The 24,531-nt window shown below is 44.2% G+C and overlaps 2 protein-coding genes and 1 long non-coding RNA gene across 3 annotated transcripts in view; 2 read left to right on the top strand and 1 right to left on the bottom strand.

Moving 5' to 3' along the window:
• ABHD17C (abhydrolase domain containing 17C, depalmitoylase) overlaps positions 1-1,939 on the top strand; it is a 59,423-nt gene extending 57,484 nt beyond the window's left edge. The window contains 1 exon segment of the mRNA XM_082448860.1: positions 472-1,939. Within this exon segment, the coding sequence (XP_082304986.1) occupies positions 472-691 (220 nt within the window). The 3' untranslated portion in view covers positions 692-1,939.
• Positions 1,940-5,071: 3,132 nt separating this feature from the next.
• Positions 5,072-23,408, bottom strand: LOC309654613. The gene is made up of 4 exons (XR_014260340.1): positions 22,504-23,408; positions 19,501-19,652; positions 18,899-19,062; positions 5,072-13,480 (listed from the first exon to the last, which is right to left on the bottom strand). It is a non-coding gene; the product is annotated as an uncharacterized lncRNA (long non-coding RNA).
• CEMIP (cell migration inducing hyaluronidase 1) overlaps positions 22,242-24,531 on the top strand; it is a 160,256-nt gene continuing 157,966 nt past the window's right edge. The window contains exon 1 of the mRNA XM_082448918.1: positions 22,242-22,396. The gene's annotated coding sequence lies outside the window, so the exon portion shown is untranslated. The remainder of the gene's footprint in view (positions 22,397-24,531) is intronic.

The raw sequence follows: 24,531 nt of genomic DNA, 5'->3' as shown, positions 1-24,531 counted from the left end.
TCTGATGACATTTAGGAGTTCTGTTTTTAATAAAATACTTTAACAAAAACACAACGGCTAAATTCAGTGTGGTATTCTCAATTGGATCTTGGAACAGAAAAAGGACTTCAGTGGAAAAACTCATGAAATCCAAATAAAGTCCGGAGTTTGGTGACGTACCGATGCTGGTTTTCGGTTTTGGCAAATATACTATTGGTAACGTGTGGTGTTGGCCTTATGGGAAAGGGGTTGGGGTGGATGGGAGCTCTATGTTATCTTTGTACCTTTCCTGTAAATCCAGAATTATTGCAAAATGCAAAATTAATTTTTTTAAAAGTGAATTACTAGAAAAGTGAGGGGGGAAAGAACCCTCGCGTGCTTACCTTCCTTGCCTGTGAACGCCGACTCGGTTCCATTAAGTGTGATGTCTGTCATCTGTGAGCATAACTAAAGGAGTCCTTTTTCTCCCCCTCCCCCTTTCCTGTCTTGCAGCATTGACAAGATATCTAAAGTTACCTCTCCCGTGTTGGTCATTCATGGTACAGAGGACGAGGTCATCGATTTCTCCCACGGCCTGGCCATGTACGAGCGCTGTCCCCGGGCCGTGGAGCCCCTCTGGGTCGAAGGGGCTGGCCATAATGACATAGAGCTTTATGCACAATACCTAGAAAGGCTAAAACAGTTCATATCTCACGAACTTCCTAATTCCTGAAGAAGATGACTTGATTTTACCTCATCTACTGTGAACACAAGAATCCTCGGTTTTGCACATGCTTTAACTGGATAGCTGTCATGGCGGGATAACCACGAGGAAGTGCCCAGCTTTTCAGGGGTCCTACTCAAAGAGCTGAGGGCATCTTGGTCTTTCATATCCAGAGGTTCTACTAACTCACACATCATGTTAAACTGAACAGTTGTGATTCCCAGCTTCATTGCCTCGCAGAATGGGAATGAGAGCTGAGTGGGGGGACCGTTTTCTCGTGCTATAAAAGATGCTCACACCCCTTTCTCTTCCTTACCCACCACGTAGGATTCATTTATGCAGGACTCAGCCTCTCTCCACCGTGTTCTCAGTATGTGACCTGCATCTCTCTTTCAGCCACTAGATTCATGGGTCCAATCCATTTGTGAAGCTGTGATAGTGTAACTGGAAACCATCGTGATGAAAATTCCTTCATTAATTTTTGTTAACACTCCGATCTTTCCCCCAAACGAATCAATTAAAGGGTAATTTACTGGAACTATCCTGAACGGCTTCATCAACTGGAACCATATAAATATAACTGGAATATTCTTAAAAGGAAACTGGGGTTTTTTTTAAGTGTAAATTTATTACTAGTCCACAGAGTTTTAATATTTTGATCGTCTGGTTGGTCTAACAAAGAACCTAGCCGACTTTCCTTCTGTAAAGTCCTCCTTGTAGGCTTTTTTAAAGTACTGTACATATTTGCAATTACATTGTGCATAGATTCTTAATGGATAGTTTTCTTTTGTCAGGCTACAACAATGAACTGCAGATTCCTTGTTTGTAATGTAAATGATTGAATACATTTTGTTAATACGTTTTTATTCCTATGTTTTGCTATTAAAAAATTTTATAACATTTCCAAGACAAAAAATTACAAGTTTATGCTTTGAAAAATTTATGTAATTAAAATTTCACTAAACTAATCTTTTTAGTTTAGGAGTTATTTGGGTTTTGACACTGGAGTTGCGCCAGTAAGCATCAGAAGTGTAAGATGCTTAAAATTGCTACACTACTTGTGTTGGTTGGGGGTTTGGGTTTGAGGGTTCTTTGGTTTTATTAAAAAAAATTTTTTTTTCCAAATTTAAAAGCCTTAAATGTACTGTAAGCCTCAGATTGTTGTACAGCTGGATTGCGGTTGATTGCCAGTTTGTGTACTGTTGCTTGGATGCGACACAGCGGTTGGTCATGGAATAAAGGATGCATGGATCAGAATGTGCGGGCTCATGTGGGTTTTTTCCTTCATCTCTCCATCAAAGAAAACATTCTGTCTAGATTTAAGAAGAAACCCTTGGAGCTTACAAACGTCACTACCTTTCTCAAAGTGTATATATTTTTTTTAACTTTTTATTTTATATTGGAGTCTAGTTGATTAACAATGTTGTGATAGTTTCAGGTGTACAGCAAAGTGATTCAGTTACACATATACATGTATATATTCTTTTTCAAATTCTTTTCCCATTTAGGTTGTTACATAATATTGAGCAGAATTCCCTGTGCTATACAGTAGGTCCCAAGGTGTGTGTTTTTGTTCTGTAAAAGACCATAGATTACTTTTGGAGAAGCCAAGATATAAAGCCTGTAGCAGTAAAGTACAGATGGAATCCAAATAGAGAGGGCAATGGATTCTGGCTATGAAACAAGAATGATGAAGGCAATCTCACTGTGACCTGGCTAGGAGGGAGAACAGGCCTGTTTCTTTGGAAAACCTGAGCTGAGTCTTTTCAGTCCTTTTATCACTGACTAGAAAAAGAGCAACTGAGGGATGCTTGTTTTCAACTCTCAGAACACCCCTTCTGGGCACGCAGGAAGAGAAATGGTGGTGGAGGGAAGGTGTAAGGGCGTGGGCTATGCTCCCGTGAGTGTGTGTTCCAGCACATTGCAGGCTACTTCCTGGTCTTAGATCAGTACCTGTAATGGGGGACCTTGGAAGGATGGGGCCCTGCTCACCTAGGGGAGTCATCAGTGAAGCTATAGAGGTGGTACCATCCCAGAGGTCCAGGAGACCTAGAAGGGAAAGAAGCATATCCAACAGCCTGCCTTTGGGGTGTGAGAGCAGCTAACCTAGGTTTCCAGAGACCTGATTTCTGATCCCGTTTGTCTGCTGCTTGCATCTTCTGTAACCAGTTCCCCCTTTTTTCCCTCCTGAACTATTTAGTAAACTTAATTTTGTCTGCCGAATTTCAGCAGTTAATGGGAAACGATAATAAGATTGACAATTACAGAAGCTAAGGTGGCAAAGCCCTTTCAGTTCATTGTTTTTATAACTTGATGTAGGTGGTTTACATCTATTGGAAGCAGCTCATGTTTTTTGACTCCTGTCTCTTTCCCCAAAACCGGGGAGGGGGTTTTGTCTACTCTTTCGCAGAGTTTGACATGGGGACAGCCTTTCTCTGAGGATGGTGTGTGTGATGACAGTGGGAATCCCAAGAGAGACCCCATTCATGACAGTTTCAGATTACAAAACATACTTAGTACTGAACCTGAAAGATCTGGCCACTTCTGTTTTCTGCTGTAAGATGGACTTGGGGTGAGGACCAACTCTCCTTGTGGGGGGAAAAAAAAAAAAAAAAAGCAAAAACAAACTAGCACTACTAAATAAAATGGAAAAATCTTAGACGCATGAACTGGTAAGAAAATAAAGACTATGTAGGCCAAATACTAGGTAAAGATGAGGAGCTTTGAAGCCAGTTTTCTCTTGGAAGGAATTTTCTGGACTAGGTTAACCTGAGCATTGGTTTTCCAGTCTGGTGGAGCTCAGGGGACAGTAAACAAACCCTAGAGCGCCCTCCACGGTGGGGAGACTAATTGGAAGCTTCCCTTTTTAGAGGAAAATCATATGATCATCTCAATAGACACAGACAAAACATTTGATGGAATTCAACATCCCATTCATGATTAAAAACCAAAGCAAACTCTTATCAAACTAGGGCTAGAAAGCAACATTATGAACAGATTATCTCAAAACAAACTGAAAAACCAAGCATTGTACTGAGTGGTAAAACAGTGGAAGCATTATTCCATTTTAGATTGGGAATTAGCCATAGTACCATTCTCACTTCTGCTCAAAATTACACAAAGCCCCTAGCAAATGCAGCAGAGTCAAAGAAATGAAAAAAGTATAAGACATGGAAAAATAAAAAGGATGAATATGTTCTAAAGCCAGATTATTGTGGCTGCACAACTCACTAAATTTACCAAAAATCATAGAAATGTACACTTAAAAGGGGTAGATTTTATGATATGTAGATTATACCATAATAAAAAATGTTTAAAGAAATGAAAAATAAATAAAACTCAGATTATGATGTCTGGATAAAACACCAGACAGCTACACCAGAAAGTATCTACAAATTATTAGATGTAATAAGAATTTAGTTAGGTTGCTGGACACAAAAATCAATATAGAAAAATCAATCTTATTTCTATAAATCAGTTAAAAATGTTTTAAATTCAATTAAAAACAGATACCATTTACAATAGCTTTAAAAAATATTGAGTAACTGGGAATAATCTAACACACATGTTAGACATACTCTGGAGAAAATCATAAAACTTTTTTGAAGGACATTAAAGAAAACCTAAATTAATGTGGGCTATACCATGTTAATGAATAAGAAGGCTCATTTTTAATATATTCTTCCCAAATAGACCTATAGGATTAATAATGATTCCAGTAAAAATCCCAACAGGACTTTTTGTCAGGAAACTGACAAGGTGATCCTAAAATTTGTATGGGAGAACAAAGTGCCAAGAATAGCCAGGGCAACTGAAGATGAAAAAGATGCAGACACGTGCTTTACCAGATAGAAGAATTCCAGGTGGGAAGTCTTAAGACTGAAAGGGCTCAGTCCTTCAGATTCTAGAGTCTAGAAAACTTTTCATGACCCTGACTGTAGCCCCTGCCAACAGCTGCTTCAGTATTCTGTACTCACCTGACCATAGCTATATCATTACTGCTTGAAACCACAAAGGAATACATTTCTAGGTTTGATTTATTAAAAATAAAAAACTTTTGGGCTTCCCTGGTGGTGCAGTGGTTGAGAGTCTGCCTGCCAATGCAGGGGACACGGGTTCGAGCCCTGGTCTGGGAGGATCCCATATGCCGCGGAGCAACTGGGCCCGTGAGCCACAACTACTGAGCCTGAGCGTCTGGAGCCTCTGCTCCGCAACAAGAGAGGCCGCAATAGTGAGAGGCCCACGCACCGCGATGAAGAGTGGCCCCCACTCGCCGCAACTGGAGAAAGCCCTCACACAGAAACGAAGACCCAACACAGCCAAAAATAAAAATAATAAATAAATTAAAAAATTAAAAAAAAATAAAATAAAAAAAATAAATAAAAAAATAAAAAACTTTCATAGTAAAAGAAAAAATAGCATAACCTAGTGACAAACTGGGGCGACATTATAAAGCATAGGACATATAATGTAAAAATATATTTAATAATCAAATGATGAGGCATTCTTTATCAAAGAGCACAGGATGTGAAGAGACTATCTTAAGAGATTATTGTCCATAATAATCACATACAGATTCTATCAAATAATCAAATGACTATATCAAATATATATACATTTAAACAATGAAATGCCATTTTAAATTATAAACTTGGTACAAATATTTATTTGAAGAGGTTGCTCAGTATTTATTTGAAGAGATTATTGCCCAAAATAATCACTTACAGATTTAATCAAATAATCTAATAGATATATTTTAAAATACATTCAAATAATTAAATGCCATTTAAATTATAAGCTGGTATAAATATTTGAATTATAATACCCATTGGTGGTAAAGGTTTGGATAAATAGTTACTTTAAAATTATATTGCTAATTTTACACACCAAGTTGGTACAAACATTCTAAAGTATACTTTGAATCAAAAGCCTAATCTAGCAATTTGGCTTCTAGGAATTTATCCTTAGGAAATAATCAAGAAGATGACGTGGGCTTATATGGGATAATCACTGCTACACTGTTAGTAAAAGTGAAAACTTGCAAACAATCTAAGTTTCCAGCAACAGGGATTTCGTTTTTATTATGTCCGTACAATGCATTATTCTGTAACCATCATTAACGATGCTATAGAACAACATTTAGTGGCATGACAAAATTGCCAAAATACGTTATATGGTAAAACTGATCACTAAATAGCTCCCGTGTATGATTCTTCTCTTCACACCCTCACACATTCAAACTTGGACCAAGAGCTGGATATGCACTGAAATGCTAATAGATGGACATCTTTGTTGTTGATGTTTAATTATATTGTCAATAAGTCTTTATAAAGAGGAAAGCCCAAACCTTCTTTCAGAATTCATGCGAAGTGGTTATAAAACATATCATCAGTAGGATCTTTTGTTAAAATAATTTGTTTTGGAATCCATTGGATGGCACTGTCTTACTCCCCAAGCTAGAAAGAACAAGTCATCCTCAGTAGATCTCATTCCCTCATGTGTGAGGGTTACTAAGCCAATAGACGAAGTTCATATACATATCACATCCCATGCCATCCAGCTCCAATGCCTCCTCTTCCCTGAGGCCTTGCCTACCAGGATTTCTGCAAAGAAGACATAGTCGTGCCTGCAGGAGCTTGCACAGAGCTTGCCCAGGCAGAGGGCCTAGGACGCAGCCCTTGGAACAAGGAGGCCCGGCCCTATTCCTTCCCACCCAGAGGAAAATATATGTAACATAAAATTCACCATTTTAACCAATTTTAGGTGTACAGGTCAGTGGCATTAAGTACATTCACACTGTTGGGCAGCCATCACCACCATCCATCCCCAGAAAATTTTCACCTTCCCAAACTGAAACTCTGTACCCATTAAACACTAACCCCTCATTTCCCCTTCCCTGGACCCTGGAAACCACCATTCTACTTTCTGTCTTTGTGAATTTGACTCCTCTAAGTACCTCATAGAAGTGGAATCACACAGTATTTGTCCTTTTGTGACTAGCTTATTTCACTTAATAGAATGTTGTCAAGGTTCATTCATGTAACATTTCATTTCCTTCCTTTTAAGGCTGAATAATTTTCTATTGTATGGATAGACCACATTTTGTTCATCCATTCATCCGTTGATGGACATTTGGGTTGTTTCCACCTTTTGGCTATTGTGAATAGTGCTGCTATGAATATGGGTGTGTATACACACACACACACACACACACACACACACACACACACATATATATTTGGAGACCCTGCTTTCAATTCTTTTGGATATATACCTAAGGGTGGAATTTCTGGATTGTATGGTAATTCTATTTTTACTTTTTGGAGAAAACACCAAAATTGTAATACTTGATCTGCAATTCTTAACAAGAGTCTTGGGGTCTGTGGCCCCTTTGAGATGTCTGTACCTACGGGCATTTTTCTGGGGAGAAGGTCCACAACTTCAGCAGACTCTCAAAGGTATCAGTGATTCTGAAGGATTAAAATCACCGAACTAGACAGTAATTTCTACAGCTCCTTTTAAATTCTTTTTTTTTTTTTTTTAATTTTTATTTATTTATTTATTTACTTATGGCTGTGTTGGGTCTTCGTTTCTGTGCGAGGGCTTTCTCTAGTTGTGGCAAGCGGGGGCCAGTCTTCATCGTGGTGCGCGGGCCTCTCACTATTGCGGCCTCTCTTGTTGCGGAGCACAGGCTCCAGACGCGCAGGCTCAGTAACTGTGGCACACGGGCCTAGTCGCTCCGCGGCATGTGGGATCTTCCCAGACCAGGGCTCGAACCTGTGTCCCCTGCATTGGCAGGCAGATTCTCAACCACTGCGCCACCAGGGAAGCCCTACAGCTCCTTTTAAAGCCAATATTTTTGAATTCCAGGAACTGTGAGTACGGATTTGGGGGAGGTTAAGGAGATTGAATGTATTCTGCAGGGAGGCCCAGGGAGGGAAGGGCATGGGCTGGTCAGAGCTCTCTGCATAAGGAGGGCATCTCTGGATGTGCGGCAGTTGAGTGCAGAAGCATTCACAGACCCAGAAGGGGCTGAGACCATTGGAAGAATCTTGGAGACAGCAGGCCTGGCTGTGACTTTTTCTGCCATGATACCGTGTGATCTTGGGCAATTCTCTTAATTGCTCTGAGCCTGTTCTTCATCTCTAAAGTGGTAGCAATCCCCACCGCAGTCCTGGTAGGATCAGATGAAATTCTGTAGGTAGAAAAGCTTTGCAAGAGGTAGTGGGGCCTTAGACCCACTCATTAAATGTCTGGCTGAGTTTGGGTTTAGAACAAAACAGAGAACACTTTGAAAACTCTAGTTTAAGACAGTCTAACCTGTCGTAGCTTAATCATTACTCTGCTGCTAAATGATTTACCATTTGGCCGGACACAACTTGTTGACACCTGGCCCTGTCTGGCTCTGTCTGCTTCAGGGTGGGAGGGCCCAGGGCCTTCCAGACATGTGCAGATACTGTCTCCTGTTTCAGTGCCCTTCAGATCTCCCTTCCCTGGACTTCCAGATGCCCCTTAGATGGGCCTGGGAGGCACATGTAGATCCCGAGCCCGTCCAGAACTTTCTAAGGTGGGACCTGGAGTGGGCCAGGATTTCTGGGATAAAAAAGATCCAGGTGGGTAGAGCAGTGGATCCTCTTGACTCTGACTTCTTAGCAAAGGCAGAGAAAACCAGCTTGGAGGAGAGCAGCAGATGAGGTCTGGGAAAGGGTGGGACGCCTTGAAGAAGGCAGCTCAGAAGAACGGATATGAAAGATGCCCTCTTAAAACACTTTTTAGACTTTAAAATTTTATCCAAAAGAGTGGATAAAACCTATTTTTATAGTTTAAGGGGAAAAAAATGAGCACCTATATTTCCATTATTGAACCTAAGATATAGAATATTACCAGGACCTTAGAAACTCACCTTCTCCCTGCGTCTCCTCCAATCACATGCCTTTTCCTCCCTCACCCCACAGAGTAACCACTATCCTGAATTTTCTACTAGTCATTCCTTTGCTTTTCTTTATAGTAAGAATGTGTGTGTGTGTGTGCATATGTGTGTGTGCGTGTGTGTGTGATCTACTATTGGTAGACATACTGGTTATCTCCCAGATTTTAGCTATTAAAGATATTTTTGTATTTCTCATGATATGAGAGACGTCTGGTTGCTGCTTCTTAACCCTAGTTACATGTTGAAATTACTGAGAAGCTTTTTTAAATGCTGATGTCTGGGTCCCACCCTCAGAGATTACAATTTAGCTGGTCTGGGTGCCACCTGGACATCTGGACTTTTAAAAGCTCCCCAGGGGCCTCCAGTGGGCATCTAAATGCAGATCTTGACTCAGTAGGTCCAGGATGGGCCCCCAAATTCTGCATTTCTAAGAGGCTCCCAAGCGATGCTGCTTGCAGGGCCCCATTGCAGAGTAGGGGATCTGTCTGTTCAGCTTCACTCGGTAATGCCAAGTCATTTCCAAAGTAAGACACTGATTTCCCTCCCATCAACATTGGATAGAAGTTCTAGTCATTCACACTTTTTTTTTTTTCAGCTGTGCCGCGTGGCATGCAGGATCTTAGTTCCCCAACCAGGGATCGAACCCGCGCCTCCTGCAGTGGAAGTGTGGAGGCGTAACCACTGGACCTCCAGGGAAGTCCCTAGTCATTCACACTTGACATCATCTGACTTTGTGAATTTTTGCCTAAACAGTGTATGTGAAATATTACATCCCCGATTATGCATGGGAATGAGCAACTTTTCAAAAACACACGGGCCTTTTGTACGTTCTTTCATGTGAAATGCCTGTGCATGACTCTGGCCCACTTTTCTGATAGAGTTCTCTCTTTTTCAGGTGATTATATATTCTTGATATTCAAACTAATCTTTTATTTTCACGTGCTGCAAATATATTCTCCCAGTTTGTTCCTCGCCTTTTTATTTTCTTCGTGACATGTTTTGCGGAACAGATATTCTCAGTTTTACTTGGGGAAACCCTAATGGGTTTTTGCTTCATTATTACTTTAATAAGTAGACTCAAAATACATTAAATTTTTTTGCAAAACCACAGGAAGAAATCGATAAACACCATCAATTCCAATAACACCAAATATCTAGATTGCCTCAGTATCAAGCTCCTTATACATAAATCATGCTTACTATATCCCTAATGTAGTAAAACTTACATTCTGGTGGCAGTGGGGCAACAGGCAATAATCAGATAAATGTGTAATATGCCCAGCGTTACCAGATGCTCTGAGGGAAAGTCAAGTAGGTTGGTCAGCGTAGTTGTTCCTGAGTCTTGCAGTATCCCGACAGATGTTTGTATTTCTAGAAATGCTAAGAAAGGTTTGTTTTTTTAGCTGAGCAATTATCTTATATTCTTTGTATATGCAGAGAACATAGCCGTTGAATAAATTAACAAGATATAGCCGGTGATTACCTTCCTAGAAGGCAGAAAGAACCCAGTTCTGTTAATTGGTTTCACTAGGTCTCATTTCTATGGGGGGGGGAGAAAAACCTATAAGGAATTTAAAATAAATTATTTTAGATCAAGGGTCAGAAAATGTTTTCTATAGAACGTCAGAGAGTAAATATTTTTGGTTTTGTGGACCATATGGTCTCCATACTCAAACTCTGCCACTGTTGTACTAAAGCAACCATAGATAGTGTGTAAAGGAAGGGATGTGCTTGTGTTCCAAGAAAACCTGATTTATAAAACAGGTGGCAGAGCAGCCGCATAGCACAGGGAGAACAGCTCGGTGCTTTGTGACCACCTAGAGGGGTGGGATGAGGAGGGTGGGAGGGAGACGCAAGAGGGAGGAGATATGGGGATATATGTATACGGATAGCTAATTCACTTTGTTATACAGCAGAAACTAACACACCATTGTAAAGCAATTCTACTCCAATAAAGATGTTAAAAAAAATTAAATTAAATTAAAAACAAAACAAAACAGGTGGTGGGCCAGATTTGGCTCATGGGCTGTAGTTTGCCAATCCCTGCCTTACAAATTCTTCTTTTTATATTGTCTATTGCTTGTGTTTCATTTCAGAAATAACACATGCTCATGGGGGGGAGTGGTGAAATTCAAATAATACAGGAATATTTAAAGTAAAAAGATGAGAGGCCTCCTCTTTCCTACTTTACTAATCCCACGCACCAGAGATGACCCAGGTGACATACTAGAAGGAAGCTTGGGACTTCCAATACGGAGCCATGCCACTACCTCAGGGTCTCAGTGCAACCTAAGGGAAGATGTACATAAAGGGCAGATGGATGTAGCTGGGCAGTGCTTTGTCTCTGCACTGCCTGCTGTCACCTTAAAGATGACCTCTGTTCTTTTCAGTGCAAGACACAGGTGGGCTTTTCTTTAAAAGCAAGACCGCTCGATGCATAATTAGTGGTCGATAGAAAAAAAAATATAACAGGCATTCTTTTCATCAGACCTCATTTATCAAGCTGACTGATACCCAGAATTCCTCCCTCCCTCCCTCCCTCCCTTCCTTCCTTCCTTCTTTCCACAAATGTTTATGAGCCCAAACACTTGGTTCTGGGGATGCAGCAGTGAAGAAAGCCCCTATCCTCTTGCAGCTTATATGCTAGGAGGAGAAACAGACAATAACAGATGAACAAATGAAAAAATCAAATCATAATGTGTTCTAAAGGAAACAACAAACAAGCTGAGAAAGTGATTAAGGGGATCGAATCTTTAGGCTTTTGAGAGGATTATGACCTAGCGGTTCAACATGCATCTGGGGAGTCCCTCTGCCTGCGCTTGAATCTCAGCTCCACTGGCTACTCCCTGTGTGTCACAGGGACACAATGTGACCGCTCTGTGCCTCAGTTTCCTCACCTGTAAAATAAGGGTGACTTAGTACTTACCTCATAATACTCAGGTGAGGATTGTATGAGCCTAGAACATACTGAGCTCTCAATAAAAATACTAGCTATTACCACCTGTAGAAATAGAACATTGTGGTCTCTACTGAAAGAATTTTCCAATGAACCCATTAGTGAAAGCCTCTTGGGAAGATATGGGAAAATGGCAGCATTCACTCCCGGCACCGTATCACGCAGAGCCATGGTTTTTGTGTGTCCTAGTATCCCTTGGGTTTTTTTTGTTTAATCAGAATTTTCCTTGTAAAAATTTTCTTCAGAAACACAAAGTGTTTCCATTTCTCTTCCATACATTTACACGCAATGGCCCTACCTCAGATTGTCACAGTAGAAACGCAGGGGCGTGCCAAACTTTCCTTCTGAGGACAGCGTGTGTCCTGTCTGCAACATGGTTTATCTTCAACGGACCACAACAATCTGATATCACCCAGCACTTACACTGATATAAAGAGGGACAGTTTTCCTTGGTGATATGAAGGAGAATTTCTAAAGTCAGCCAGCCTCTCTCTCTCTTTCTTTCTTCTTCTTCCTCCTCCTCCTTCTCCCCCTCCCCTCGCCCTTCTTCTTCTCCTCCTCCTCCTCCTCCTCCCCTCCTCTCCTTCTCTTCCTTCCCTCCTCTCCTCCCCCTCCTTCTTCTTCTTCCTCCTCCTCCTCCTCCCCCTTCTCTCTTCCTCTCCCAATTGTCTTGTAAACTTCCTTGCCTCCTGTATTTTCAATTAACATCACTTTACTAACATGGCTCATACCTTGACCAGAAGTTCATGTGTTAAACCACGGTCTGCCACAAACGTAGAATCACCAACCTGGGAGGTTCCTTGGGAAGTACCTGGTCTAGGATTCCCCAGGACAGGATGCCTCACACATTCTGAGGGGGAAGGTGGGAAAGGAGGGGGAGGGGAGGGACAGGACAGAATTACTACAATATGTCCTGGAGTTCATATTTTCTAGTCATGAACTTTAGAAGGAGTATTACCTTTCTCCTATATATTTACCATTATTTTTCAAAGGTATATAGATGTGACTGTGATTAATAACCATTTTACAAAATCATTTACAGAATTCTTAGACTCACCAGTAACTTACTGTGTTAAATATATATATATATATATATTTTTTTTTTTTTTCCGGCCACGCTGCACAGCTTGTGGGATCTTAGTTCCCCGACCAGGGATTGAACCCAGGCCCCCAGCATTGGAAGCACGGAGTCCTAACCACTGGATCATCAGGGAATTCCCTAAATATTTTCTTAACAGCAAATAATTAACTACAAGTCCTAGGATGCTGGACCAGTAGTTCTCAACGTGCGGTCCCTGGACCAGGAGCATCTGCATCACCTGGGAACTCATTAGAAGTGCAGATTCTTGGCTCCCATCCCAGACCTACCTAATCAGAAACTCTGCAGGAGAGGGGCCCAATAGTCTGCTCTAACAAGCCCTCTGGGTGATCTGATGTGATTCATGTTAAAGTTTGAAAATCTCTGAGCTGGATTATTTGACATTTAAATAAAAAAGGGATCCTACCGAGAATCGTTCCTATCCTCCTGATCAAGAAAAGACTCACTGTTCTTTGGCCACTGGAACAAGTAACCAGGAGAACAGGTTTTCAGGCTGTCCCAATTCATCAAGGACAGCTTCCTCTGGTCAGTACACGTGCTTCTGAGGGACAGCCAATCAGCAACAGCCTTGCTCCAGTGACCAAGCTGCCTCTGCTGAAGGTCACTTAATGCCTGAATACTCCCACTGTTAAGAGTCTACTAATCCCCAGCCCCACACTTCCCAAATACTCTACAGGAGATCCGCAGTCTGCCGTGTTTACTGCCTTGCAAACGATGAATCCAGCTTTTTGCTTCAGGTATCGAATAGAGGCCTCTTCCTTCAGCACCCCATGCAGGAAACTGGATTTAGTCCGAGATGACAGCCGCTGACGCCTACGGGGGAAGAGGGCATCGTAAATGCATAAAGTGGGCCAGGTGTGAGGCAGTACTGAGTAAAGAAGTGGTGACGTGGAAAGGCAGTCACATTTTTATGACACATACACCGTGTGGACCAAATGAAGCACCTGCCCCCGCAGCCATGGGGTCTACAGGCCATCAGTCTGCAACATCTGAATCAGTCCACCCCTTCTTTTTTATACAAGAGGTGATCTAGGTAAAGGGAAATGCCCAAGAACAATTGATTTAGTGGCAGTTTGTTTATTTATTTTTCAAGAAAATGTGTTATTTTATTAATGCAAGCTTAAGAGCAATTATATAATATTATTTTTTTAACTTTTTAAAAAAAATTTTTATTGGAGTATAGTTGCTTTACAATGTTGTGTTAGTTTCTTCTGTACAGCAATGTGAATCAGCTATACGTACACCTATATCCCCTCTTTTTTGTATTTCCTTCCCATTTAGGTCACCACAGAGCACTGAGTAGAGTTCCCTGTGCTACACAGTAAGTTCTCATTAGTTATCTACTTTATACATTAGTGGCAGTTCAAATACAGTTCATTGCCACACTGCTGTACTTTCTATACTTTTGGAAAGAACATTCATGGCATTACAAAAAAATATCAAATGTGTTTATTATGTTGCCACTGAAACCATGAGGTATCCAGGTTCTGGCTAAGGGTATTAGCAATAAAAACAAAACAAAACGCTTCCTCTTGGCTGTCTAGGAATTTCATGGAGTATGTAAATACCATTTCGCTCATATGTATTTATTTCCCATGCCAGGAGTTTCTCTCTGAGAGTACAGTATAAATCTCAGTGGAGAAATGTTATTTATCCATTAATGCATCTATTGAGCATCTACTCAGTCTCTCATTGTGCTAGGCTGGGGACAGAGAGATGGGTAAGATGCATCTCTGTGCCACAAAGCTCACAGCCGGAGGTGGGTAGGAGGGGGAAGAGAGGGGCGCAAACTCACACAGTGCTGTGATTTTACAACAGAATTCTCTACAAGCTTCCATGAGAACTCAGGATGGGGGAGAGCAGAAAAAGTATCCCAATGGCAGCAACATTTGAGACTTTTTTTAAAATAAATTATTTCTTTTATTTATTTCTGGCTGCACTGGATCTTTGTTGCTGCGCGTGGGCTTTCTCTAGTTGCGGCGAGCCTGCGGGCTTCTCATTGCGGTGGCTTCTCTTGCTGCGGAGCACGGGCTCTAGGCGCGCGGGCTCCACCAGTTGCTGCACGCGGGCTCAGTAGTTGTGGCTCACGGGGTCTAGAGCACAGGCTCAGTAGTTGTGGTGCATGGGCTTAGTTGCTCCATGGCATGTGGGATCTTCCCAGACCAGGGCTCGGACCCATGTCCTCTGCATTGGCAGGCGGATTCTTAACCACTGCATCACAAGGAAGGTCCCATAAACGACTCTATTTCTGATCCACTGGCATTTACACTCCAGTGGTATTGGGACAATAGGTAATAAACAACGAATAAAAGAAAAAAAATAAAAGAAAGATAAATCAGGGTAAGGGGATGGGCTAGAGAGTGATGGTGATGGAGACTATGTTTATAGGAAAGATGGGAAAGACCTTTCTGAGTGTGATTTTTGAGCAGAGACCTGAATAAAGTCAGGGACGGGGTCATGCAGATAGCTGAAGAGGCATCATTTCAGACAGAAGAAACAGCAAATATCAACACAAAGGGCCTCAGGCTGGAATATATTTAATGTGTTGAGGAAGCAGCAAGACGCCAAAGGGGGCTAGAGTCAAGCAAGCAAGATGTCTAGTGACTGTGGTTGGAGTGGCAGCAGGTGGGCCCTTGCCCATCAGGTCTCCAGATTTTGCTCTGAGTGAGAAGTAAATTGGAGGGTTTTGAGTAGAGAAGGATCATGTTTTGACATCCGTGTTGGAAGGAAAACCCTAGTCATAATTCCTATGTAATGCTTCTTTTTTTCTTTTTAAATTGTGGTAAAATTTACCATCTTAACCACTTTAAAGTGTACAGTTTAGTAGTGTTCAGAGTATATTCACACCGTTGTGCAACCAATATCCAGAACTTTGTCATCTTGCAAAAAGGAAACTCTACCTCTGTTCAACGATGGCTCCCTGTCCCCCCAGCCCCTAGCAACCACCATTCTACCTTCTATGCTATGAATTGGACTACGTACTTCAGTAAAGAGGAGGCGTATAGGGACTTCCCTGGCGGTCCAGTGGTTAGGACTCTGTGCTTGCACTGCAGGGGGCCTGGGTTCGATCCCTGGTCAGGGAACTAAGATCCTGCAAGCCGTGTGGCATGGTCCACCCCCCCAAAAGGAGGCATATAGTATTTGTCTTTTTGTGACTGGCTCATTTCTTTTAGCATAATGTCCTCAAGTTTCATCCAAGTCAGGATTTCATCCCTTTTTCAAGGCTGAATAATATTCTGTTGTATGGATATACCACATTTTGTTTATCTCCTCATCAGTTGATGGACACTTGGGACTTTCTGGCTATTGTGAATAAGGCTGCAATCAATATGAGTGTACAAATGTCTCTTCAGTACCCTGCTTTCAATTCCTTTGGCTATAGACCCAGAAGTGGGATTGCTGGATCAGATTGTAGTTCTATTTTTAATTTTTTCACAAATGCCATATTGTTTTCCATGGTGCTTACATCATTTTACATTCTCACCAATAGTGTACAATCTCTCCACAGCCTCACTAACACTTGTGATTTTCTAATTTTGTTTTGTTCTGTTTATAGTGGCTATCCTAATGGGTGTGAAGGAATATTTCATTGAGGTTTTGATTTGTATTTCCCTAATGATTAGTGATGTTGAGCATCTCTGCATGTGCTTGTTGGCCAGTTGTATATCTTTGCAGAAACGAGCAATGCTTCTGTGACCTGCCAGGACACTGTCTAATATCAAGGCAGTTTAGAGCCCTCACTGCAGCAATTCTTCAGTAACATCTACTAAGCTCACAAATGCTTGGGGTGATCGGCCCGTGATATATTCTCTTCCGGAGCAGACAACTTCCAAAGGAAGAACTAGAAATGCTCACATCAAAGTGTTTAACTAGAAGCAATGAAAACTAAAAGTACAATGAAATGTAATAGTTTTCTACTACGTTGGCAATGGGTTAAAAAAAAAAAAAGAATACCAGGTATTAAAGAGGATTTAGGGAAAGAGGCCCACTCACGTGTGGATTGTTGGAATGGAGACTGGTCTAACTTTTCTAGAGGGTAAGTTGGCTTTAAGTTGATGCAGGAACTTGCCTGGTGGCCCAGTGGTTAAGAATCTGCCAGCCAATGCAGGGGACACGGGTTTGAGCCCTGGTATGGGAAGATCCCAAATGCTGCAGAGAAACTAAGCCAGCGAGCCACAACTACTGAGCCCACATGCTGCAACTACTGAAGTCTGTGCGCCTAGAGCCTGTGCTCCGCAACATGAGAAGCCACCTCAATGAGAAGTCTGTGCGCCGCAACAAAGAGTAGCCCCAGCTCGCCACAACTAGAGAAAGCCCACATGCAGCAATGAAGACCCAACGCAGCCAAAAATAAAACAAATAAATACATAAATAAATAAGCTGATGCAAATTTAAATTTATCCAGAAGAAATAATGAGAGAGAAGTACAAAGATGTTCAAAATCATAGCCTTATTTAGAATACTGAAACCAGTATTAGGGGATTGATTATATAAATTATGTCCATATTAGGAAACAGTATACCATTTAAAGATAATGTTGAAGGAGATTTAAGACTTGGGGAAATGTTTATGGTATATTATTAAGTGAAAAAAGGCTTATTATTATATATGGCATAATTTTTTTGCCGTTTAAAAATTTATTCACTTTTTTCCTAGGTAGCACATTTACTTGGTTCAAAAATGAAAAAGCACAAAAACATACACAAGGAAAAGTCTATTTCTTATTCCTGTCTTATTCCATCATCCTACAACCCCACCAAAACCATCACCAGCAACAGACAGGAAATCATGTTATTGGTTTCTTGTATAGCATTCTAGATGATTTCTTATGCATCTATAAGTAAATGCAAATATATATCCTTTTTCCTTTCCCCTTTTGGACAAATGGTAGCTTGCTATATACATTGATTTACACTTTGATTTTTCATTTTAATACATAAAACTGATCCTTATTCTTTAAAAAAAAATAGCTGCATAGTATTCTATTATGCGAATGTAACATACATTAGTTAGTCCTACCACTAGGCATTTAGGCTGTTTCTAATTTTTTGTGATTACGAATAGGGCTGCAATGTATAACCCTGCACATGTCATTTCACACATGGTGCAACACTGTCTATAGGATAAATTCCTATAAGTGGAACTGCTGAGTCAAATATTATGTACATTCTCAAAAGTTTTTGCAGACTGCCCTCAGAGGTTGTACCAAATGGAAATGTCACCAGCAAGGTATAAGGCAAGGCTCTGTTCTCCAACCTCACGCCATCCCCTAACAAAGGTGGTATCAGCAAATGTTTGGATTTTTGCCAATCTGATAGGGGTTTCAATGTAGCATTAGTTTGCATTTCTTTGTTTATGGGCAAAGTTGAGCCTCTTTTCAAATGTTTATGAACTATTTGGGTCTCTTTTTCCATGAACTGCATGTATAAATATATCATTTTAATTAAAAATGCTCATCTGGGGAATTCCCTGGTGGTCCAATGGTTAGGACTTGGCTCTTCCACTGCTCTGGCCCGGGTTCAATCCCTGGTCGGGAAATTAAGATCCTGCAAGCCATGCGGCGCAGCCAAAAGAAATGCTCTATCTGTGTATTCATTTATTTATCATGTAAACGCTTCCTACACACCAACTCTCTGTTGGACATTATAGGTGCTACTGTAGGTAAAGGGGTGAACTTGGGAGACTCTGCCCCTGCTCTCCCAAAATGTGTGAGCTGGTGGAAGAGAAGGATTTTGAGCTAAACATTGAACTACTTATGGAATAAATACTTACATACATGTACATATTTGTGCATCTGTATATGTAATTTATACATGGAAAAATACTTGGTTATACACTATGAGTTAACAGAGATGATCTTGAGTAGAAATGATATTTTTCCTTTGTGCTTTTCTGTATTTTCTGAGCTTTTTGTAATGTACATACATTATGTTTGCAGTTAGTTGATTTCTCCTTTGTTCATTTTCTGAATTTTCGAAGTTTTTTTTGTTTTTGCAAAGAACACGTATGATTTTTGCATTTAGGAAAAAGAACAAAGTGATATGAAAACATGTACAGGCACACAAGTTTACATGTATTTTAGACAGAAAAAACACAGGAAAGAACGTTCGTTCTGTATGGTAATGAGGACACTGCAGAGAAAGATGTAGAAATCTATTTTCAGAGCTCCTAAGTGGCTGGCCAGTGTTCTAGGACTTCCCGTCCCAAATTCCAGTGCAGACCTCCACTCACCAGAAAAACTGAGGACTTGTCTCTCCTCAGCTGGGCAACCTCATCTGCATCCAACAAAACAGGAACTGAGCAGTTCTGAGTCTTGGAAATCTGGCCCCAGGGCCCATGGCTGGGAATCTCCCTTTTCGGATGCCAGCTTCAGGCTTGGTGTCCAAGGGCGACCCCTGTTGGTGGAATTGAAATATGCCCATTATTTGCGAGCTGCTATTAGGATTGGCATCCCTGAGGTTTTATTTTTTTGTGGGGTCTGCTGGAAGCCTTAAAGCCAACAGCCACTCGCTCCTTACCCCAGCTTCTTCCCAACTTTCCATGCCCCCCCTTGCCCCAGGTTTGCCTGCTGTTTGCCTGGGAAAACCAAGTCTGGGGCTTGAAGGATGAAGCCACAGTTGTGGCCAGCTTTTAAACATCACACAGGCAGGCTACTATAGGGGCAGGGGGCTGGCTTTGCTGGCCAGAGGGTAGAATGCGGTGACTCTTGCTCTAAGTGACAAACTTGGATCCTGCCAGCCGACTGAAAACACCAGACTTGGGCAGCTTATGGGAGCAGCGAGCAGGTAGGCCATTCTACTACAAGGACGTGGTTGAGGGGGGCAGCAGCTTACCTGAGGAAGACAGGCTGGAGGCAAATTCACATGGAGGAAAAGGGCAGGCTTTCTGGGTGGGGTCACACCATTTAAGAATATTTCCTCTCTATCTGGAGATTCTGCCCAAAACCAGAAAACCCAGTGCAGCTTTTCTTGACCAGCTCCTGTGTCTGCATGTATAAGAGCAAGACCTTGACTTGAGGAAACTATGGGTAGTAATTATGCCAGAGTCATGTTGCCAACATTCATCCAAAAAAAGAACTACCCACGTACCCCGTCCATCACTGAGTGCTGAGTGGAAGTGCTGAATGGAGCTCTGCCTGAAGAATCTGTTTTTAGACAAGCAGAGCCTGTTTGTAATTCATCAGCATTGCTCTTTTTCCCCGGGGCACTGGTCTGTGATAAAGAAAGCTGGACACCAAGGAATGTGCTGGGCATTTCTGTGCTTTGAGAAAACATGACTAAGCACTTCTCAGAGCCCATCAGCAGACAAGAATCCTTCTTTACTATTTCATCTCTCAGACGCCTGTGGTGCAGGCTTCTCTCCAGAGACCTCATTCCCTGCAGGCCCCAAATCTACTCTCTCCTGATGGGAGAGAGGAGAATCCCACCTATCCCTCTCATTGCTCTAAGCAAGGCTGACCCTTCTCCACCTGTACCAAATGCTCAGCAGCCTCCAAATGCTTGTGGGTCCTGGAATCTGGGGGGTCCTCTTAAGAAAGAAATCAGGAATTAGGGTACGGCATGGGGCACTTGGGTGGGTTCCTTCTAAATTTGCTGGAAAGGAAAGGCTGGGGAGGGAAACCTACCATAGGACCCAGCTCATTACCTCCCAAGAAGTCAAGAAAGTCAAGAAGTCAAGAAAGAGAATCCCGATAACAGACCTAGTGACGGTCAAGATCAGCTTTCTGAGAAAGGCCTGGAGAGAGAATGCATTGCTTCCCCAGCTTAGCCAGGTAATCAAGGCTTCTGTCGCAGTGCAGAAAACGTGGACACAGACTCCAGCAGCTTCTGACTATGGCCCCAAAGCCCAGACATAGATTCACGAAGCGGTGTGTGCTGCCTAGAATGAGGACTGTCCCTGCCGGGTCGGTTCGCACACGGCACTGGCTGGAAGGGAGAAAGGAATGTACCTCCTAGGAGGACTCCAGTTAAACAGGTGAGGGATTGAGTTGTAAGCTCCAAAAAAATGGGAGGGAATACAACAAACAGAGAAGGAGAGTAGAGGGCTCCAAATCACAAAGTGAGTTAGTGGCGGAGTTGAGAGGAGACTCCACGTGCCGCAGGGACCTGCAACGGGCTCTTTCCACTAGTACTGTTTCCCCGGGCAGGGGATTATCTAGTGCAGTCATGCCTTCTTGCTCTGACCCTTGAGGACCTCAGTCTGTCCAGTTAGAGAGGTACAGAGCTCTCTCCCACGTACGGGAAGGATTCTAACTTGCTGAAGACCTGCTGTGTGCTAGGTACCTGTACTATTGTGACCTCACTTAAATCCTACCAGTCAGTAAGGCAGCATCAGAGAACGCATTTTCCTGATGAGGAAACTGATGCCCAGGGAGGTTAGGATCCACGTGGGCAGTCACATACCTGGCGTGTCTGACTCTGGTTTCAACCCAAGGCCCCACGCCTTTTCCTCTCGGAGGAAACGCTAGGTCCTAGACCCGGATCTCTTTCTACGGCCACTGTCTGCTTACCAAATGCAAGCTCGTGTACCCCACGCACAGTGAGGCCAAACAAACCGAAATGTGGGAATTTGGAGCAGAGAAAGGTTTATTGCAGGGTTATGTAAGGAGACAGGTGGCTTGTGCCCCCCCAAACCCAGAACTCCCCAAAGGGTTTCAGCAAAGCATTTTTAAAGGCCAGGTGAGGGAGGGGCGTGGTCGGTTATTGCAAACTTCTTGGTGGAGGAATCCTCTGTTCCTGAAGCTGTCCACCTAGGTCAGGTCACGGTGTTTCTGTAAACCTCCAACAAGACAACTGTTATTCTCTGTTCTGCAACTTTCTATCACTTTATGCATGAAAAAGTGTCATACTCTTAAAGGTCAGAGGTTTATCACGGGCTATCCTGTATATTTCAGGCTACAGGCAACAATGTTAACTCGAAGCAAAAGCAATAGAATACACAGGTTAAAAAGAAACATCTAATATTGGGTCAGATTTGTTCTTCCCTATTACACCCTAATTTAAAAAAAGATTCTGAGGCTTAATAACCCTGAACCTTATCTCCCCGCGATTGTGCTCCAGACGCGGGACTTTCTCCTCCATAGCCTCTCCTACCACTGGGCGCGAGTGGGGTTTTAACCCTGCGCACCGGCGACCCTAAGGCCTCTGAGTCCGGAGAACAGGCTCTGGGCGGCCCGCTACGGCTGCTCCACCCGAGTCCTGGGCTCCAGCGCCCTCACCTGGCTGCTGCCGCTGGACTCCGCGCGCCCGGGTTCCGCAGGCTCGGGTCTGCGTCTCCCAGAGCGGCCGCCAGAGCCCGCCCGGGTCCGGCCGGGGCGCGGGGCCCCCGCCCCACTTGGGCAGGGGGGGAGCTTCAGCGGGGGGCGGGTCGGTGGCGCGCGGGCGTCAGGGGCCCCGGGGAGGAGTCAGCCCGGCGCGGCCGGCTGAAGCGGCAGCTTGCTATAAAAGGCGCCGCTCTGGCCGGCGGCCGGGGAGCGCGGGTGAGCGCAGCGCCTTGCAACCCGGCTGAGCCTGGCGAGCGCAAGTGGCGCGGCGTGCGGCGGCGGCGGGGCGCTCGGGGCCGGAGGAACTGAGCGCGGTCAGGGGCTGAGCCCTGCTTTCCCAGACGAACTACCACTCCGCTTGCCCACGTCCCGGCAGATCGCAGGGCCCGTCAGTGTGCCACCCACCGCTCCGGCCGCTGCGCTTCTGGCCCGCGAGGCGTGCCACTGTCTTGGCTATCGATCGGGAGGTAAGAGGGCCGGGCTCGGCGCGCCAGGGCTGCGCGTACTGCCCAGCCTCAGAGGGGGGGGCAGATTGGGGGTTCGGCGCCTCCACCAGTGATAGGGAAAACGTTACCCGTCATTGGCTTCTGTTTGTCCACTCAGTGCTGTGCGGTCCGCCTCTGTCTGTCTGTCCACGTGTCTGTTGAGGGGCACACGTCCTTGTCTCCGTCCGCTGTGGGATTTCTGTGAGATCGTGTGAGCCTTTGCAAGCAGCAGGTGCCAGGGGCTCCAGTGTCCCCGGAGCGCATCCAGCCGGGGGCAGATACCCGTTTTCCTTAGAGTTCCCCCGTTCTGAATGTCTCGGGGGGGCTTGCGCCCCAAACAGTGTTTTGCCGAGGAGGGACTGCTCCGAGGGTCAGGTCGCGGAGTCCAGCCCACAAGGAGCCGGCTCACACTGTGCATGAGTGGGCATGCATCTGGCAACAGGTCTGCGCCCTGCTGCTCGGCCTTCAGCACGGTCTTCCTTCTGGTTTTCCCCTCCGCCTCCCGCTGCCTACACGCTCGCGCACTCCCCGACGGCGTTAGGCACCCAGCATCGCTCTGGCACGCGACGGGTGGAGGCAATTGAATGTTAGATGACACGAGGGCCCCTACTGCTGTTTAGGCTGAGATCCCCAACCTGCCATCGCTGCAAGAGGGTTCGGCGGTCCCTGGCAAGGGTCGTCAGCTCCAAGAAAGGTCATATTAGGTTGGGAAGAAAGTCAGGGACCTGGTGGAGTGCAGGCCAGGGCCGTGGCCAGGTCTCCAGCTCGCCGCTCTGGGAACCAGGGCCAGAGACATTCTGGAATGGACCCGGCCGGACGCATGTGCTCTTGAGAAAGGAGCTCAGTGCGCCGAGGTCCTCCACCGCAGACTCGCTGTCCGCGTTCTCAGAGACGGCCGCCGTTCCCCAAGGGTCCAACACTGCTGCCGTCCCCGGCGCGCCGCCAGGAGCCGGGTTTGAGGTCCTGAGTCCTGCTTCATGCAGCCAACGCTGCCCACAGGTGAGAACTCCCTTTTTAAACTAACCTTTTGATGTGTGAGCCAGTGCCTGGCTGCAGCCTGGGAGCGAGTCTCTCTTTCCATTCCGGCGGTCTGGAGCGTTATGCCGGGCGCGCCCGGGGGCGGGAGCCGGCGGCTCTGCGTGCCCAGGCGCGGAGCCACCATGGACAGCTCCCAGCCGCTTCCTCCACTCCCGGTCTGTGGCCCTGGGTCTCCCGGGGAAGTCGCGCGGCTTTCCTCCCAGACTCAGAGTAGGGGCACAGGGCAGGAGGAGAGGGACCACTAGTCTGCGGGAGCCCTCGGTGTCCGGTCCCAAGGAGACGTGAGCCACTCAAAAGGAAGATAAAGGGAGCCCGCGTGGTTTGAGACCGGCTGCTAGATCAGCCTGCAGCTGAGCTCTGTACACGACCTCCGGAATGGTGTCGCGGGTGCGCTTCTCTGGCTTTTCAGCAGCCCCACGGGGCCCTCCGAGGTGTTATGACTGTGTGACGCCTGAGCGTTTGACTGAGGCAGTGACATAATGCCAGACCTAATTGACCTCCCTCAAACTGTTTTCTGCACATGATATAGGGTCATGTTCCGTTTTATTAAATTATTTAGTAAATATGGTACTGGGAGGCGATATTAGTTTCACAGTTACAGTGACAGAATGGAGAAGAATCAGACAGAACGTGTGCATAGAGAATGAGTTTGGATGCATTTGCAAAAGCAACTATGCTGTTTTCCGATCCTAATCATTTCCTCCCAGGTCCATAACACTTTTAAGAAGCTTCCATTGGTTCCTCTTTAGCCCAGTAGAGGGTTTTTCAAGTTGGTTGCTTGGAAACAGGGTAGAGAGAACCTGTAGGGGTTAATCTGAGTAAATTAAACATCTCCCTTCTCTGATAAGAAATGACATTGGCTGGGGCTCTTCTTTTTGTCATTTTCACCTATACAGAAGATGTATCTTCCTTCATTTTAAAATTGCAAGAAATTCAGAAGATCTGCTTCTGTTTGTGACTGGCGAAGGTCCATAGAGAGTAAAAACAATTAAGCATCTTTATTTATTTACTTTTGGAGCAGCATGTGTGACTTTTCGAAAGTCACTTAAGTTCTGTGTCTGTTTCCCCATCTGTAAACT

This window comes from Balaenoptera physalus (genome assembly GCF_965194825.1).
Source record: "Balaenoptera physalus genome assembly, chromosome: 2".
Classification (NCBI taxonomy): domain Eukaryota; kingdom Metazoa; phylum Chordata; class Mammalia; order Artiodactyla; family Balaenopteridae; genus Balaenoptera; species Balaenoptera physalus.
This window is presented reverse-complemented; position numbering and strand designations above follow the sequence as displayed.